The following is an 18900-nucleotide window of genomic DNA, read 5'->3' on the forward strand; positions in this document are numbered from 1 at the left end:
GAAGACCTCAGGCTCATAAAAAGTCAAAAGATACAGGAGACATAATGGCAAGTTTGCAACAGTGTATTTGCCATAGTGATTATCAGCTCTCGTGATGCTGAGCTAATGAAGGTGACTCACTATGGGCTGAACATTCCTGGCAAGACCTGAGTTCCTCTGGGGTGGGAATAACCTATCCAAATCTCAGACCTGGGTCCACTCAGGGGCTAAGGTTTGGGTGTAAAACCTCAGACTCCATAGACGGAAGGCAAAAGAGAAGGAACCCGTTAGAGCCGAAGGTTCTCAGAGTCCAGATCTTCTAGCACAGAAACACCTGGCTATACTTGGGGAGTTTATTAAAAATGCAGATGCAGGGGCGCCTGGGTGGCTCAGTGGATTAAAGCCTCTGCCTTCGGCTCAGGTCATGATCCCTGGGTCCTGGGATCGAGCCCTGCATTGGGCTCTCTGCTCCGCAGGGAGCCTGCTTCCTCCTCTCTCTGCCTGCCTCTCTGCCTACGTGTGATCTGTCTGTCAAATAAACAAATAAAATCTTTAAAAGTAAATAAATACATAAATAAAAATGCAGATGCAAGGACACCACTCATTCAACTAGTATTACTGAAAGTCTTTGGGCCCTCACTTTGGAATCTGTGAAGGTATGTTTACCAGACAGCAATCCTCCTACTAAATATTTACCCAAGGGATGTCTGGGTGGCTCAGTCGGTTAAGCGGCTGCCTTCGGCTCAGGTCATGACCCCAGCGTCCTGGGACAGAGTCCCACATTGGGCTCCTTGCTCAGCGGGGAGCCTGTTTCCTCCCACCCCTCTCTCTGCATGCCTGTACTCTCTCTATCTCTCTGACAAATAAATAAGTAAAATCTTAAATATTTACCCCATAGAAATGAAATCACAGGTGCATGCAAAGACGTTCGGAAATGTTCACAGAGGCTTTATTCACAGTAGTCAAAAACTATTTTGACAGATAAATAATCAAAATGTCCATCATTAGAATGGATAAACAGACTGCCATGTACCCATACGATAGAATACTACTGGGGCACCTGGGTGGCTCAGTGGGTTGGGCTTCTGCCTTCAGCTCAAGTCATGATCTTAGGGTCCTGGGATCGAGCCCCGCATCGGGCACTCTGCTCAGCAGGGAACCTATTTCCCCTCTCTCTCTGCCTGCTTGTGATCTCTCTCTCTCTGTCAAATAAATAAATAAAATATTTAGAATACTACTCAGCAATAAAAAGGAACAAACTCTTAAAACAGGCACCATCTTGGAGGAACCTCAGAAGTATTAGCTTTGCGTAAAAAGCCAGACCACAAAAGACCATCCACTGCAATGATTCCATTTCTGTGATATCCCAGAAAAGTCCAGCCTAGGATGGCACAAGCAGATCAGTGGTTGCTAGGGACCAGGTCCGGAGGAAGGAGACTGCCTAAGGAAGGGCACAAGGGGGGCACCTGCGTGGCTCAGTGTTAGAGCATGCGACTCTTGATCTCAGGGTTGTGATCTCAAGTCCCATGCTGGGTGTAAAGATTACTTGAGAGGGTGCCTGGGTGGCTCATATGGTTAAGCGTCTGCCTTTGGCTCAGGTCGTGATCCTGGGGTCCCGGGATTGAGCCCTAAATCAGGTTCCTGGCTCAGCGGGGAGTCTGCCTCCCCCTCTCTCTCTCCCCCTGCACATGCTCTCTGTCTTTCTATATCTCTCTGTCTCAAATGAATAAATAAAATTTTTTAAAAAGGATTACTTAAGAAAAAAATTTTTAAATAAAAAAAGGGGCACAAGGAAACTTTTGGGGGTGATGTCACTTCTATACCCTGATTGTTGTGGTGGTCACAAGGCTGTATACAGTTGTCACAATTCATTGAAGTATGCCCTTAAAATTGCTAAATTGTGTTTTCCATCCATTATTCCTCAATATAAGTGATTTTTTAAAACTCCTTGCCCTCATGGGACTTACATACCAGCAGGGGAAGAGAGGGTAGCAAAAAGCAAAATGAGTGAACCTGATAGTTATAGGCAACAAGGAGGAAAGGAACACTGAGACCAAGGTAGGAAGGAGGAGGGTACCATTTTAGATTGGTGACCAGGGGAGGTGTAAATAAGAAGACACCCCCCCCCCCGCATTCTAATTCAGTGAGTCTGCAGGGGGACCCAGCCACCCAGGGGATGCACTTGGAGATGTGGAGCTGGTTCCAAGCCCTTACTGTACCGAACGGAAAACAAAGGGCAAGAAAGGGGAAGGGACTTACTTAAGACCATGCAGAGAGACTGCACGACAGTCTGGACTCTGCTGCAAGCCCGCAGCCCCCTCCGATACAACCCCCAGAACTTCCTGCACCAGCGCACTACCCTCAGCCGTCTGTCTTCAATGGTGAGAGCAAAAGTTATTCCTGTTATGGGGGACCTAGGGGACAGAGAGGTCAAATGTTGGCCTGGCCAAGAAAAACGGGTTATGTTGGCCACAGGGAAAGTCCTCTGTTGGTCCCCACCCATGCTGTGACTGCTGAAGCTACAACTACAGACACAGCACAGGTGAGGGGCTGCACGAGATGGGGCAATGCCCCTTAGGGACCACCCATGCGATACTCTTAATGTACGTTGGCCCACAAGGGGCAAGTTTTCTGGGACAGGCCAGATTTGAGGGGCCCACTTGGCACTCCACCCAACAGACCCTTCCTCACCTGGCCTAGTGTATATCAGCCTCCAGAATCTTCTAGACCAGAGGACTGGATGCTATAGAAATGTTTCTTTTGGCCCACACAATGCATTAAAGGAATTAAAATTACAACATTGAAAAACTTGGAGATTCAGGCGTCTGGGTGGCTCAGTTGGTTGGGAGTCTGACTCTTGATTTTGGCTCAGGTCATGATCTAGAGGTCGTGGGATCGAGCCCCGTACCAGGCTCTATGTCAGCAGAGAATCTGCTTGAGATCTCTCTCTCCCTCTCCCTCATGCCCGTACTCCCTCCAAAATAAATAAATAAAATCTTTTAAAGAGCTGGAGATTGTACATGAAAATCTGTATTTGGAGCTTTTCTAGAAAAATGGGAAGATTTGGTGATAGCAGAACCTCCATACTTCCTATGCCTACATTCATACATTCGTTCACCATTTATTGAGCACCTACTGTGTGCCTGGCACTATTCCATGCACTTGGGGCTCCATCACTGAGCCAAATAGCAACACTGCCTTATGGGAGCTTATGCTTTCACAAAAGGAGCAGAGAATGAGCAAGAAATAGAACAGAGACATAAATTATACAATACTGGAGCAGAAGATAGGACTCTAAGAGTCTCACAGGGGAGGTGGGGATCTCACGGGTCGGAGGTTGTAATTTTTTTGAGAGAGAGAGAGCACATGAAGAGGTGCGAGGAAGGACAGAGGAAGACAGAGAATCCACGCCCAGGCTCCACGCCCAGAGCAGAGCCCAACTTGGGGCTCAGTCTCATGATTCCAAGATCACAACTTAAGCCGAAATCCAGAGTCAGAAGCTCAACCCACTGAGCCATCCAGGCACCCCCAGGGTTTGGGTGGGGGGTTACAATTTTAATTATAAATTGATTTCATCGAATCTTGAAGGCATTTAACTGCCTGATAGAACTACAAGGCAAATCACATCCATACTTCCAAATGTTCTAGTATCCAGTGAGAGTGAAAAGAAATAGGTAAAATGAATGTTAATAATTTATTTAGCCAACATCTCCAAAATATTATGTCAATACACAATCGATATAAAAATTACAAATGAGGGGCACCTGGGTGGCTCAGTGGGTTAAAGCCTCTGCCTTCGGCTCGGGTCATGGTCTCAGGGTCCTGGGATCGAGCCCCGCATCAGGCTCTCTGCTCAGCAGGGAGCCTGCTTCCCCCTCTCCCTCTGCCTACTTCTCTGCCTACTTGTGATCTCTGTCAAATAAATAAATAAAATCTTTTTAAAAAATTACTAATGAGATATTCTCTCTCTCTCTCTCTCTGTGTGTGTGTATATATATATATATATACACACACATATATACATATATATATATATAGTACTAAGTCTTCAAAATTCAGTATTCTGCATTGCGATGTAGTGCACACATCTCAGTTTGGACTAGTACACTCAGATGCTCAACAGACACACATGCCTAGTGGCTACCGTATTTGACAGAGCCAGTGCAGAGTCTCTTGTGAAAATGCGGACAGCCTGGGGTGCCTGGTGGCTCAGTGGGTTAGGCATCTGCCTTGGGCTCAGGTCATGATTCTGGAGTCCTGGGATCGAGCCCCACATCGGGCTCCCTGCTCAGTGGAGAGTCTGCTTCTTCCTCTCCCTCTCATCCCACTCATGCTCTCTCCCTTCCTCACTCTCTCAAATGAATAAATAAAATCATGAATGAAAGAAAGAGAGAAAGAGAGGAAGAGGAAAAAAAGGAGGGAGGGAGGGAGGATGGAAGGAAGGAAATGCAGACAGCCCTATGGGAAGGACGAGGACAAACCACAGCCCAGGGCCAGCCCCTCCTCTTACAGCGGGAAGCTCTGAGCTCCAGGCGGGGACAGCAGCTGCTTTAGGTTCACACTGCAGGTGCCTGGGGAAGATAGGACAGGATCCTGGGATTCCTCACGGTTAGCTTTGCCCCAAGCAGCCTCTCCGCTCAACCTCCTGGCTGGCTAGATCTACCCTGCTTGCTAGCTTTTGACTACAGAGCTCCAGGCTGCCCGGGAGAGAGAGAGAGAGAGAGAGAGAGAGAGAGTACTTGCCCTTTAAACCCAGACGTAGTTGATTTTCTTGGGAAATTCTAAAGGGCTGGTTATCAAGAGCCTCCCACGGGGAACAGGCTGTCCTCCAGACTAGACTCTAGATAAGTATCAAACTTCCGCCCTGCCCCTAGGTGTCCTCCCCTGCAGAGCGGGGATAATGGGTACTTGGCCTATCTTCCTAAGGCAATAATGGAGATAAAATAATTGAAGGCTGTCGGGGCGCTGGGGTGACGTGGTCAGTGATAGCATCTGACTCCTGGTTTCGGCTCAGGTCTTGATCTCAGGGTCCTGGGATCTCGCACTACCCCGGCCTCTGTGCTCAGCGCAGAGTCTTCTTGCTTCTCTCTCTGTTTCTTCCCCCCGCCCCACCGCCAAATAAATAAATTTCCCAACTCTTAGACTAGGCAACTTAAGGAACTTCTCATACTCCCTGGACCCTCCTCCACACTGAAGCGTAAAACCCAACATCCTTTCCAGTGGCTTCTGGCGCTCAGGACCTCACGTCCTGTCCTACCCCCGAGGCCCAAGGCTGTACCGCCCTCTCTTCACCCAAGGCCTCTGCTCAAACAAGCAGCTCCTCCAAGAAGCTTTCCTCAACCCACCCAGCTAGCTAAAAGCACCCCAGCTCCCCCACCCCCATCCCTGTTGCTGCTTTTTCTTAGCACTGCCCGTCACCTGGCGTGGCCTACGTGTGTTTCTTTACACAGTCTGTCCTAGCACGTCAGTTTTGGACAAGGACCTTGGCTGCCCTGAACTCTCCCATTCCTAGCACCTACCTACACACAAAATAGCAACTAACATTTACTGAGCACTTACTACGTGCCAGGCATAGTTCTAAGTATTTTACAGACAGTAACTCAAGTAATCCCTCACTCTGAGGGAGGTACGATTTTAATCCTAATATTTTAGCAGATAAGATGGCTGAGGCACAGAGAAGTTAATTAACACCCCCCAACCCAGGTCACATAGGAAGTGGTCACACCTGGGCACACGGGTTTCGGGGGGCCCCCAAGTCTTGACTTCTGTGTTAGTGCACCAGAGCGCCCCACAGCAATGATGACGGCATGAAGATTACACGGAGAAGAATGACAGTCACCACGACCCCCGCTCCCCACCCCCCGCACTGGCCCTGCTTCAGCCAAACCACTTGTTCCATCACGGTTAAAAAAGAAAAAGAGGCAGGAGGGACTGCATGGGGCCCATTTTACCCCATCAGACAGGTGGCTGCCCTCGGTCGCTCCAAATTTACCCCCTCAATATTGTGGTTTAAATCTTTTTTTTTTTTAGATTTTTATTTATTTATTTATTTATTCATTTGAAAGACAGAGAGAGCACAAGCAAGGGGAGAGGCAGAGGGAGAGGGAGAAGCAGACTCCCCACTGAGCTGGGAGCCTGACACAGGGCTCGATCCCAGGACCCCTGGGATCACGACCTGAGCGGAAGGCAGACATCTAATCGTCTGAGCCACCCAGGCGCCCTGATCTTGGGATTTACAATAAGAACTACCTATTTGGCCTCCGTCCTCTGTTTCTGGCTCACGGCCCTTAAAATGCTTCAAATTTCCTAACTGATCAGAGCAGTGGGAGCATCTTTTGTTCTAGTATTGGGCCCTGTGTACTCAGTTCAGGAAAGAGCTTAGGTCATAAAGGTGAAAGGAGTGTCTTGTTATTCCTGACAAGCCCGTTTCAACCACAGCTGAGTAGATGTTACTGGGGTAACTGGAGGCAAGCCGCTGAGCATGGGGGCTGGTTGCCAAGGAAACCAATCATGGCATCAGGAGGCGGGAACCCCTCACCTCCACCTCTGGGCTGGGGAGAGGGGCTGGAGGTTGACTCCATCACCAATGGCCAATGAGTTCATGGACCATGCCCATCTAATGAAGCCTCCATAAAGCCTCCTCCCAAGAGGACGGGGTTCGGCCAGCTTCTGCACTGGTGGCCACGTGCAGAAGCTGGGAGGGTGGCCGATGTAGGGGACCATGGAAGCTCCAGCCCATTCCCACGGAAACCTTGCCTTATGCATCTCTTCCCACTGGCCGTTCCTGAGTCCGATTTACAGGCTTTGTAAGCAACCGGTAATCTAATGAGCAAACGGGTGTCCGGAGTTCTATAGGCCGCTCTACAAATTAATGGAACCCGAGGAGAGGGCTCGTGGGAACCTCTGCTTTATAGCCGGGGAGCCTGAAGCACAGGTGAGACCACTTGCCCGGGTGACTGGCATCTGAAGTGGGGGGCAGGCTAGTGAGGCTGAGCCCCTCCCCTGCCGGGTCCGGTGCTCCCGCCAGGTAGAGAGCATCAGAACGGAGTTCGTTTTGGAGGGCGCCTCGCCGGTGTCTGCGGAGAACTGGGGAATTGCCGGGTGGCGTGGAAAACACTCCAGACCCTCACTGGTTGATGTCCTGTCTGCGTCTGTCTCCTGCCTCAGCCGCAGAGCTGAGTAGTCACAGAAACCGTTAAGAGTCCCCAAGTCTGAAATATGTACTACGCGGCTCTGTACGGGAGGTTTGCCGAGCCCTGCTCTAGGGTACGGGTAGGGGAGAGGGCAGGGCTGTGGGAGGAGAGGCCCAGGAAGTCCCCGAGAATGAGGAGGGTCGTGCTGAGGGAGTGACCGTGACCCAGGAAAAAGGGTGAGTGACCCAGGGGTTGGCTTAGTGAATTCAAGGGCCAGGGTCTCTTCTCTCCCTCCTGGCCTTTACATGAACCCCCTTTGCCTGCAATCTCTCCCCACCCTTCATTCTGGAAAACTGCTCCTGCCTCAGAAGCAGGTCAAAGGTCACATCCAGAACTATCCCCTGGCTGTGTGTGGGTGGGGGGGGGTGGGGCAGAGGCTCACCCCCTAAGTGAGAAGGGGTGCTGCATGTGAACAAGGAGATCTGTAGAGACCCCGGCTCACCCCAAGAGCAGTGTCTCACCCCAAGAGTCAAGGACACTGAGGGACAGGGCTGATGAGGGCGGAGTCAGAGGCCGGAGCGGGGAGTCCGGTCCCGAGGGAGTGGCCAGGCTCTCAGCATAGCTCAGCTGTGCTTCCGGGGAGCTTCCGGGTCCAGGCACAGCACGGGCCAGTCAGCCCCGTGGCCAGGACTCCATCTCCCCCTACACATGGGCGGCAGGCAAGTAGGACCACGGGTGAACCCCAGCTCAGACCCGAAGCCAGAGCCAGGAGCCCATGTGTGAAACAAACAGGAGGTTTATTTAGAAGCGGGGATGCTGTCCAGTATATACAGTACAAACTCTGTCTTGGGATCCACACAAGCCTGGGAACTGAGGCCACGTCCGGAACGGGCCTCCTTGCAATTCAGAGCTGCCCTGGGAAAGAGCAGGGAGGCTGAGGTCGTCCCAGGGTGGTCCACCAGGGGGCAGACACGCTCCATCGCCGCCCGGCATCCAGCGCCGGCGGGTGGAGCCCGGCCAGTCCTGACTCCCAGGGAATCCTGATTCCCGGCAAGCTTTTACTTTCTCTTCATGGTAAAGGCTGGACTCTCCCACCCTCCAAAAGTTCAGCTGCCAAGTCCAAGTCCAGTGGTCTTCTTCAGCAAGAGATCCAAGTGCCTGGGACCCAACTGGCTACTCCAGGAGTCCCCTGCTCCTTCCAGAATCCGGTGAGGGCCGCACGCGATGCTCTGCAGGACTCCAGGCATGGATTGGGGGGAGCGGACGGACTCTTCAATGGAGAAGAATCCTTTGACAAAATTACTGATTTCAGCTGCCTCGGCCAGGCCGTTCAACCCAACAACACGGCTACACAGACCAGCCGCGCACGACAGACACACGGACACAAGGCTGGCTCTCAGCACCCCATGTCCACCTGAGATCACGGCAGGCACAATACCCAAGTGGTCCCATGCTTTCCCTGGGGCCTGGGACTCCAGGAACAGCGAGGGGGGCCGAGGCGAAGAGGAGCCCCTCCTGGGGAGGCAGAGGAAGGCCCATGAGGTAGGAGGAGAGAGATGGCCGTGGGCCTCACGCATCTCCTGGCCCTGAAATTCCCTGACAGGGGTGTGGCCTCGCACAAACTCAAAGTTTGGCTTTGTCCCTTCCTTGGCTTGTTTGCCTGCATGGCGCTTTTTTTTTTTTTTTTTTTTTTTAATTGCCCCAAGCTGAAATTGGCAGATTTTCGGCTAGAGGTTTGCCATCTTGCCCGAACTACAGGACTCCCATAGGTTGCTTAGCTGGGCTCTCTGGGGGTCTGATTCTCCCACCATTGTGCAAGAGGTGAAGCTGGCAGGAGTGGATCTGGAGGTGGTACCAGCTAACGTGGGGGGCGGGGGGACCCCTGTCCCCTGCAGGCGTTGCCACCCCCTCCCTGCACAGGACCATCTAATCAATGACACCCACCCCCGCACCGCCCGGCCCCCGCTGGGACCATGCTGCGGTCTCAGCACTCAAGGCCCAAGCACTGCTCCTTTTCCACGGCCCCTTCTCCGGGGACGACCCACACAGCGTCCCTCCTCCCCAGCAGGCCCCACTGGAAGGCAGGATGCTGGGGCCTCCCAGGAAGCCAGAGCTGGGTAGAGCCCAGGGATCAGAAACAAAATAACGGCTCCAGAAGCCCAACTCACAGGACCAGCTGGGGGGCAGCTCTCAGAGCGGCGGGGGCTGGCCCCAGGCTGGCCGGCATGTCCGTGTCCAGCTAGCCTTCTGAGAAGGACACACACCGTGACAGGAGCGGTTTTCCACAATTCTCCTTCTGCCAGTAGACGAGAGGAATTCTGAGGCTGTGGTGGCCACTAAAGGAATTTGGCCCAGAAAGAGCCAGAGTCCTGCGGGGTGGGAGGCCCAGGAGGACCAGGGAAGAGCCCACCGTGGCTGAGACACGACTCCCACCAGTCTGGCTAACTGGGCTTCATTCCAGCGTCAGGCACGCCAAGGGGCAGTGGCTTGTCCTCTGGGCTCGCCAGCAGAGTCTCTGGGGCCCCCGGCTGGGACTGAAAAGGGCATTCTTCCTTGGAGAAGGGGACCTGCTCGTCGTCTGGGGAAACGGAGGGGCTGGCGTCCACGTCCCCCGTCGTGTAACTGGCCTGTGAGGCGCACTGAGAGGCGTGGTCAGAGCCGCTGCACACATTCACGATGCAGGTGACATTGACCTGGGTCCCGTGGCCGCCGGAGGAAGTCTCTGCTGAACAGAAGACGGGGGAGGGGAGGTCAGTAGGGGGGTCCTGGAGTGGAGGAGGTCGTCCCGGCCCGTCTGCTGCCCAAGAGACACATTAAGACAAAAGGGTCAAGAAGAGCACCGAGCCGGGAGCCTAGAGGCCTCGGTTCTAGCCCAGCTCTGCTGTGTAACCTCGGGCAAGTCGCTTAGCCTTCACGTGTTCGTTTCCTTGTCTGTCAAATAATTTTCAGCTCAACTCAACCCCAAAGATGGGAGGAGCCAGTTACATAAAGCAGGTGAAGGTTCTCGGAGCACAAAACACAGGCCCCGCAAAGAACTGGAGAAGCAAGCAGGGACCTTCAGAAGCCAGGCGGAGTTCTCTTCCCGGACCGGCAGGAAGCCTTGGCAGTCCTGGCCAGACCAACCAGGCAAGGCCGGACTCCTCTGTCAGTGACCCCTTATCTGCTGGCTGCCAAGTCCACATCAAAGGGTTTGGAAACTGCTCCCTTATGGAGATGCAACTTTGACCGTGACAGCGTCTTTATTCCCAGCAGCCCCTGTTTCCTCCACATAGGGCTGCCTCTGTGATTTCATAGATCTGGGATTCCAGAATGGGGTGGGTGGTGGACTGTACCCATCACCGAGGCCAGGAGGCCCGGGGCAGGTTCATGCACACCTTCCTGCCCGGCCCTGTGGGCACCTGCATTTCCTAACTCGGTGAGGGACGGAGTGTTGGATGAGCCGAGGGGCTAAGTGTAAGGGGCTGGATGCACGTTAGCCCCTCTAAGAGGGGGAGCTGCCCCTGCTGTCCTCGCGGGGACTTGCCAAGTACCCAAACACGCAGGGGAGGGCTGCAACTCCGGGGAAGCCTGAAAGCAGGATGCAGCCAGCCAGCTGCTCTGCTCAGAACAGCCGCAAAGAGGCCAAGGGAGGGAGGGCTGAACTCATTTGACCGGAAGGAAATTTCCACCCCGAGCCCCCACGGCACCCAGATGTCACTCAGTCACCATGGCCTTTGCACACGGTGAATGAGACACTGCAAGGGCGGATGGGTGACCACAAAGGGGGCACAGCCACATGTTCCCACAGTAGAGGGAGGTGCTGGGGTAGGAGGAGAGAGGGGGAGAGCAGAGGTGACACCAGAGAGCAGGGGTGGAAGGTAGAAGGGGTGGACGGCCATGGTCAAGGGTCCATGTCTGGGCCAAGGAGGAAGCCACAGCAGGATGACCGTGGAGATGCGGCTAGGAAATCAGAAAGATGAATCCCAGAGATGGACAAAAACCAAGAGTTTATATTTGGAGCTCCGTTTGCTCATCCAACGAAGGTTTAGGACCACAGGCTACGTCTCTTCCTGGGGAACGCTCAGGCTGGGGTAGGGCACCAGCAAGACATCAGAATGACGAGGGCAGGCTAAGGCAGGGGACATAGGGTGGCGCACCTTGGTGCGGGCGGCCGTCGGGGGTGGGGGACAGCAGTCCTACAACAGGTGACAGGGAGGGAAGATGGTGCAGCCCTGCCAAGGTGAGGCCATGCTCCTCTCCAGATGAGGAAACTGAGGCTCAGAAGGGTTAAGGAATCTGTCACTACAATACACCCAAAGGAGGCCCAGGCTTTCTTGGGGGGGACCCCGGCAGGGCCTCCCTCCACTGTGGGCACTGAAGCTTCTTGCCACGGTGACCCCTGCCACAGACCGGGCCCAGGGCAAAATGCATTCTGTGTGGCTTCTCCAGAACCCACGAGGTCCCTGCAATCCTGAAGCGCCAGGCCCAAAGGGACTGGACAATGGGCCACAGTGAGTGGAGCCCTGAACACACCCATTTCTTCATCCAGCTTTGCACCCCAGGGCTCTGGAGCCTGAGCACCCAGGGGGTCTTCCTGGCTAGCTCTGTGCCCCTGAACAAACGCTTCAACCTCTCCGGGCCTCACAGTCCTCATCTGTAAAACTTAGTAAGTCTTAATATGATCATATTTAATATTATATAGTAATTTATATAATATACAAGAAACTATATAATATGTAACTATGTGATAATACATGTATAAATATATTTAATTATATATAAATAAATATAAACTTAGACATGAATATGTAAATATTTAATTATTTATATTTAATTATAAATATTTAAATATATGTTTATTTATATATTATAACATATAGGAAAACTCCCTTCCTGGATATCAGGGACTCAAAGGACAAGCTGGGATTGTGTAGAAGGAAGGGTATTCCCGGGGAAAGAACCTACATGGGCAAAGGTAGGCAAGATTTTCTGGGTTCAGAGAAATGAAAGAGGTCTGTGGGTCCGTGTTGCACCCAAGGGGGGCTAGGGAGACAAGGCTGGCAGGTGACAGAGAGCTGGAGGTGGGGGGTGGCAGGGAAGGAAGCCAGGTGGGCTCCCGCCTCTCACCTGAGCTGCCAGAGCCGGCCCGGGCCTCCCCGGACCCACTGGCCTTCTCGGAGCCTGGTGCCGGCGGCGGGGTCCTGGCGGGCGCCCCCCTGTCTGCGGTGCTGGCTGAGCTCTCCAGGGAGCTGCTGCTGGAGCTGGGGGCGGTGGTCAGCAGGTGCTGTTGCTCTGCGCCCTGGGCGCCTCGGGCATCATCAGCGGGCAGGTGAGGCTGGAGGGGCAGGAGCAGGGGAGCGTGGTCAGCGGGCTCCTCTTGCTGCTTCCCTCCCTCTCACCCACCTGCCTCCCCAACCCCGTGACATCAGCGTTGCGGTGGATGCTGCACCTCTGCCCACGCGGGCATGGTCCCCCCACGCACGGCGCTTTCAGGACGGTGGGATTCTGCACGGTGTCTGCGACCAGCGCCTGGCTGGCCTAGGGGAGCTTGAGCCGAGGAGGGTGGGCCCGTGTGGCCCTGTCCATCGAACTGTCCTGGAGGTGGGGCAGGCCTTTCACCCTCGTTTTGCATCAGGAAACAGAAGCCCAGAGAAGGAGAGTGACTCTCTTAAGGTCACTCCAACGGCACAGGGTGACGTGGCCCAGTGTAGCAGCCCAGATCGCAGACTCCAGACAGACAAGAACAAATGGGTACAAATCATGGCTCCTTCACTTCCTTGGCTGTGTGACCCTGGACAAGTGGCCTAGCCCTTCTGTGCCTCCTTCCTTTCATATTATCAGGGGAGCATTAAAAACCTACCTCCTAGGGTTGTTGCAAAGAGTAAATGGCTGACTACTTGCCTCGTGCTCAGAACCATGCCTGGTCCACAGTGAAGGCCTGGGCACCGGTTCCTTACACGAGGGCTCGGCACACTTACCACCACGAGCCGAATCTGGCCTGCTACTGTTTTTTGTATGTCCAGGACACAAGCCAAGAAGGGGTCTTACATTTTTTAAATGGTTGGGAAAATGTTTAAAGAATATTTTGTGACTTGCAAAATGTTATGACACGCAAGTGTTAGTGTCCGTACACGGCCCCTTGCACTGGCTGACTGTGTGGCTTTCCTCCTCCAGCGTAAGGCTTGAGTAGCTAGGACAGAGACCGTACGATCCAGAAAGCCTGAAATATTTGCCGTCTGGCCCTTCGTGGACAATGTTTGCTGGCCCTTGCGTTCGATCCGTCAATGCAGCGTAGACAGCCCTCGCTTAAGACCCTCAGCCGTGGGGAGCCGGCAAGCCTTTCCACATTCCACTCCCCAAGCCTGCCCTGTGACTGCGCCTCCTACCTCTTCCCACAGAAGAACACGAATGACACCACCCATAATAATAAAGTGCTAGCCAATAACTGAGGGCCATCCAGTGCCGAGGGGCTGTGAAGTCCTTCCAAGACTCTATCTTGAAACTTCCAACAGCCCAGTGTTGGCAGAGGAAGGACCCGAGGTCCAGACAGATTGAGTTCTTTTTGTCCAACGTCACACAGTCAAGACATGGTACAGGTGGGCTAAAACCGTGACCCCCTTTCTGAGTGTCTGGGTTTTCGGCTCTGGAGGCTCGAGACAATGAGGTGCTAGGTTCCAGGCACCCCCGCTGGGAAGCACATCAGAGCCTGTGGCCCGTCCACACCACCTGAACAGGCACACAAGCACTCCTTGCCTTGGGGGTCTTGCTGATTGCTGGATCCCAGAAAAAGGGGAGACAGAAGGGCCCACATTCTCATCTGCTGCCCTTGGCCCCTGGCCTGTGCAGGATGCAAGGGTCCAGTTGAGATGGCAACCAAGGCAAATGAAGGGCTGGGGGGATGTGGCCAGGAGGACAGAAGAGGAAGGGGGAGGTGAGGGTCAAGACAGCAAGCCTCTGCTATAGGAATGGGGGTATGTCCGCCCCGGCTCCCCAGGAAAGGCTGTGACCCCCTGGCCTCGCTCCTGCTCCCCAGGCTCCCCAGGGAGCAACAATTTCAAGTGTGCTCTGGGCAGCCGACTCACTCTGGCCAGCCCCCAGCCCCCAGCCCAGCCTACCAGGGCTACGGCCTCGCCAGCAAATGAGGCTGACCCAGCCCTCAATTCCCTGAGGCCGGCCCACTGTCATCAGACTGAAGGATCTTTTTTACAAGCTGTCCCTTGAGGCCACTGAGTCCCAGAGAGGGTGAGTCCCTGGCTCCGTATCACAGGGCTGGTCTGGTCCGTGGCAGAGGCACAATGAATCAGTGTAGCAGAGATGCTGCCTTCCTGGTTTACAGCCCCTGGCTTTGGAGGGATGGAGGGCATTTCAAGTGCAGGCCGAACCTTTGCCCAGGTGGTCTGACTTAGGCCACTGGACAGCACTCTAACCCTGCTCCGACTTGGACGGGGAAGAGAATGAGGGACAGGAGGGGCATCCAAATGTCACTTCTCACTACCTCACTACCTCCAAAGAAGGGACTTTTGGGGCCAGTACCCTACTCTGCTCGTGGCTAGGGCTGGAAAGAACAGGAACCCCCAAAGGTCACAGTCCGCCTCCTTCCCCCAAAGCCACAAGTAGCAAAGTTCAAGTAGGCTCTGAGCGGGGAAGACGGATCCTGAGTTCTGCCGCTTCGGCCGGGTGGGGAGTACTGAGGAGGCTCACTCAAAAACACAGGACTGCAGACAGCCAGCCCCGATCATGGCCCAGCCCCACCATGGGCAGGACAGAGCCACCAGCCAGGCCCTCCAGAGTCCCACGGCTTCCGTGTTTGTCTGTGCGAGCATGTGCTCATGAGGCTCACATCTGTATGTACAGGTGTGGGGGTGGGGGGTGTGAAGGGTGCACACGCACCTGTCTATGGTGGGGGGAAGGGGTGCATATCTGAGTGGTAAGTTCATGTGCGTGCTGGGGCTGGTGAGGAGAGACTCTCCTAGGCTGATGTGTCAGGCCACTCTCATCAGCTGTGTGACCTTGGGAAAGTTCCTGAACTTCTCTGAGCCCAGACTTCCTAGGCAAGACACCTGGGGCAATAATCGTTCCGCCTGGGTCATAGCCTGGGCTGTGAGACTAAACAATGCTCCGCACGGTGCCTAGTCCACACTCAGCGCCTCACAAACATTCACCCTCCTGTGAAACGTGAGCCCTGCCGGGGCGTGTCTGTGGGAGTGATTGTGGGCGAGCTCACACGTGTGGATCTGCCAGCCTCTTCCGAACGGAGAGAAGCCACTGTCCCGTAAAGCCTAGCTTTACCCCTGTGGCAGGAGGGACAGGAGGTGCAGGGTCTCCCAACACTCCCCACCCCAGCCCCCAAGCAGGGACAGCGGCCCACTGCCGAGGAAGAGCTGGGCACCGGCTAAGCGTGGGGGTGTGGGTGGGAGCCGGGGCAGCACAGGGCCCCGGGGGAGGAGGCCCACCCTGGGGGCAGGCAGAGGCCTGCAGATTCCCATGGAGCTTGCAAAACCCGGGCTCAGCCACTCACCCAGGCGTCTAACCTTACCCGGGTCCCCAACCCTCCCTGGGTTCATCTCCTGGGCTGCAACACGCAATCGTGGTGGGGCTTCCCTCCCGGGGGTGCATGGGGGTGCAGGCGAAGGGCCTGGCGGGGCTCTCGGGCTGCTTCCCCGCCGAGCACTGAGGAAGCTCTCGGGAGTCTGAACCCGGCCACGGTGGGAACGGTTGCAGTGGTGGGAGCAGACACCACCCATCAGAGTCTGGGTTTGTTGGGTTTTTTTAGCTGCCCAGAGAGCCGGTTACCAGCACACCGCTGGGCTCTTCACTCAACCGCACTCAGCAAATAATCGAGTTATTCTCAGTGAACATGAAACTCAGGGAACGGAAAGGGGAAGTGGAGGCCACAGGGGCACGCCCGAGACATGTTTGCTGCCTCGACTGCTGGGAAACCCTTGGTCAGGACACAGGCTGCAGGAGCCCGGAGGGAGCCCTTGCTCTGCGCCCCGCCAGGCTGCAGCTGTCAGTGCCCCTGAACCAAAACCAGAGAAGAGGAAGGCGTGGCCTTTGAACCCCGGGGGTGCTGAGAAGCCCTGTGCACTTCCAAGCCCATACGGTTTGTCTGCAGCAACACCACAGGCCAGGCGGGCCAGAGACACCCTGCTGTGTGACCTTGGGCAAGTCACATTCCCTCTCTGCACTCCTTTTCCTGCCGGCAACTTAAGGAGCTGATCAGTCTCTGGTCCCTCCCAAGGCTGATTCCCTGGGTAAACCTTGTGCTCTGGGCCACCAAGGGCGGAGCTTTTCCCTAGCACAGTGGTTCTCGGTCGGGCGATTCTGGCCTCCAGGCGACACTTAAGCAATATCCGGAGACAATTTCAGCTGTCACTCCTGAGAAACGACCAGTGATATTGGCAAACAGCCCCCAGGGCACAGGACAGCTCCCCCCACCCCCCAAACCCCCGTGACAAAGAATTATCGGGCCCCAGATATTAAAACGGCCGAAGTTGAGAGACCTTGCCCAAGCAGGACTGGGGACATGGAGGGAGCTCCTCAGACTCTATTTCCTCATCTGTAAAGTGGGTAAAAAAAACCTCCCCTGCCTACCAGGTAGAGGTCACAGCAGACACTGTCCTGGCTCATCCAGTTCCCGAGCCCTGTCCCTCCCCTCCCCAGCCCACGGAGGCTGGGAACAGCCAGGGGTGGTCCCATGGCAGGGCTCTGGCCAATAAGAAAAGAGAAGCCGGGCGCCTGGGTGGCTCAGTGGGTTAAGCCGCTGCCTTTGGCTCAGGTGGTGATCTCAGGGTCCTGGGATCGAGTCCCGCATCAGGCTCTCTGCCCAGCAGGGAGCCTGCTTCCTTCTCTCTCTCTCTGCCTGCCTCTCTGTCTACTGTGATCTCTGTCAAATAAATAAATAAAAATCTTAAGAAGGAAAAAAAAAAGAAAGAAAGAAAGAAAGAAAAGAGAAGAGAAGCCCACCCAGGACTCTGAGGACAGTTCCTGACCTCCTGACCACTGCTGGCCTGGCCACATTCCCCTCTTCTTTCTGCCTCAGACCTGAAGGTCACATCCAGAGTGGGGCCCGCCATCTCACAAGGTAAGGCCACAAGCAGGAGAACAGAAGCCGACACGTCGAAGGGGGCAGAGCCTGGGGTCCTGCGGGCCTCACAGAAGGATGCACCTGAATGGTGCCAGCAGCTGACAGCCCCTCGACTCCCTGGGACGTGAAAAAAACAAATCCCCTTCGTTTTAAGTCACTTGCAACCGAATGTCTTCCTGAGGAGAAACCGATGAGCTACCACGCCAGTGTTCTAGCAAAATCCCTCACAGACCTCACTTCAGAAAAAAAGATCGAAGGCGAGCTGCTTTGGTCGAAGCAGAGCACAGGACGCAGGACCCCACCCCAACCCTCAACCCCGGAGACGACCCCCTCCCAGGCCCAGTCTGGAAGGCCAGGGCACCCCCGCACGGCTCATGAAGGAGCGGTCTGTGAGGCCTCGGGGAGACGCTGAGAACTGCTGCCCCCAAGCGAGCAGCATAGCCCTCGCGTGGGGCTGAGCAGACACCGTCCCCTTCCAAAGGGGAGGAGACAAACGTCATGAGTGATTTCACATCTGCCCAGCATCACAACAGGGGTCCACGACCAGGTGCGTGACGACGACACCAATGACCCCCTGCTCTCTGATGGGGCACTTCGCACGCGCACTCTGGTTTAGCCCAGGGAGGGCTGCCTAACCCCCAAGGACACACTGGCTGGCCTCTCCTCGGCCCCTCAGGGCTGCACACCGCCTCACACCAGACGGACCGGCCAACCTTCAGAACTCGCGACTTCCCATGGGAACGACACGGCCCACCAGGAGGGAGACCAGGGGAGGAGGGGAGATGCAGAGGGACACTTACCACTTTGGCTTCTCCTTGTAGGCAGAAGGGCCTCTCTGTGAAGAAGAGAGAGGGGACAAGTCAGGGAGAGCGGCTTCCTCAGGCCACACCTGCTCTAATGAGGAAGGCAGCGTGGGGCCCAAGTAGAACCATTCAGAGTAGGCCCAGCCCCGGGCAGCAGCAATCACCCACCAGACAGGGTACACAGAAGCCCCCGTCCCAGCTCCCCAGCTGACCCAACCCTGTCCCATTCCCCTCCCCCACGCCCAACTGTTCTCCAGCGTCCCCTTCTTTGTTCACACCATGCCCTCTCCTTAGTGTGCCTTCTCTGTCCTGCACACGTCTTCCCACGGAAATCTGACCCAGCCCCGAGGCCACCTACTCCAGAAGGCCGGGGGAGGTCCCCCAGGACTTCCAGACAAGAATCCCAGACCGCTACCCCCTCGCATTGCCCAGACGGCATCCCGCCTCCTAGTAGGTAAGTGAGCGGCAAAGCCTTCTGCCCGCCTCTGGGCTCCCGCGGGACCAGGACTGCCGTGTCCAGGTGTGTTTGACCCACACGGCTGCGCCTGGTGCTGGACTCACGGGAGGAGCCCCAGGAAAGCTTCCAGAGAAAATCGATGAACACATGAAGGAGGAAGGTATGAAAACCTACTCTTTCTCTGGGTCACGATGACACAGTTCACCAGCCCTATCACCAGCAGACCCAAGGCTGTCACGCCTACGATCAGTCCTGGAAAGAAAAAGAGAAGCTCGAGGCAGCTGCAGAAAGCAAACTCAAACGCACCGGGGCCCAGGCAGCCAAGTCCATGACCGAAGATGTCTGGGATACCACAGGAGGGTAAGCCCAGGCCGGGGTCTCTCAAATTCCAATACAAGACCGACAAGCCAAAAACTTCATACCAAACAAAACGTGTCTATCGGCCGCATCGAGCGCCCGGGA

The 18900-nt window shown here is 55.1% G+C and overlaps 1 protein-coding gene across 2 annotated transcripts in view; it reads right to left on the bottom strand.

Annotated features, from left to right (window-relative positions):
• Positions 1 to 7890: 7890 nt before the first annotated feature.
• The window catches only part of TNFRSF1B (TNF receptor superfamily member 1B), a 33624-nt gene continuing 22614 nt past the window's right edge, over positions 7891 to 18900 (bottom strand). Inside the window, exons 7-10 of one of the 2 annotated variants that reach the window (XM_080802157.1) lie at positions 18613 to 18690; positions 17979 to 18013; positions 12219 to 12426; positions 7891 to 9834 (exon numbers count right to left, since the gene is read on the bottom strand). In XM_080802157.1, coding sequence (XP_080658283.1) covers positions 9554 to 9834; positions 12219 to 12426; positions 17979 to 18013; positions 18613 to 18690 — 602 coding nt within the window. In that variant the 3' untranslated portion in view covers positions 7891 to 9553. Of the gene's footprint in view, positions 9838 to 12218; positions 12427 to 17978; positions 18014 to 18612; positions 18691 to 18900 lie in introns of both variants that reach the window. The other variant, XM_080802156.1, reaches the window with a different exon arrangement.

Source organism: Martes martes (genome assembly GCF_963455335.1).
Source record: "Martes martes genome assembly, chromosome: 4".
NCBI classification, from domain to species: Eukaryota; Metazoa; Chordata; class Mammalia; order Carnivora; family Mustelidae; genus Martes; species Martes martes.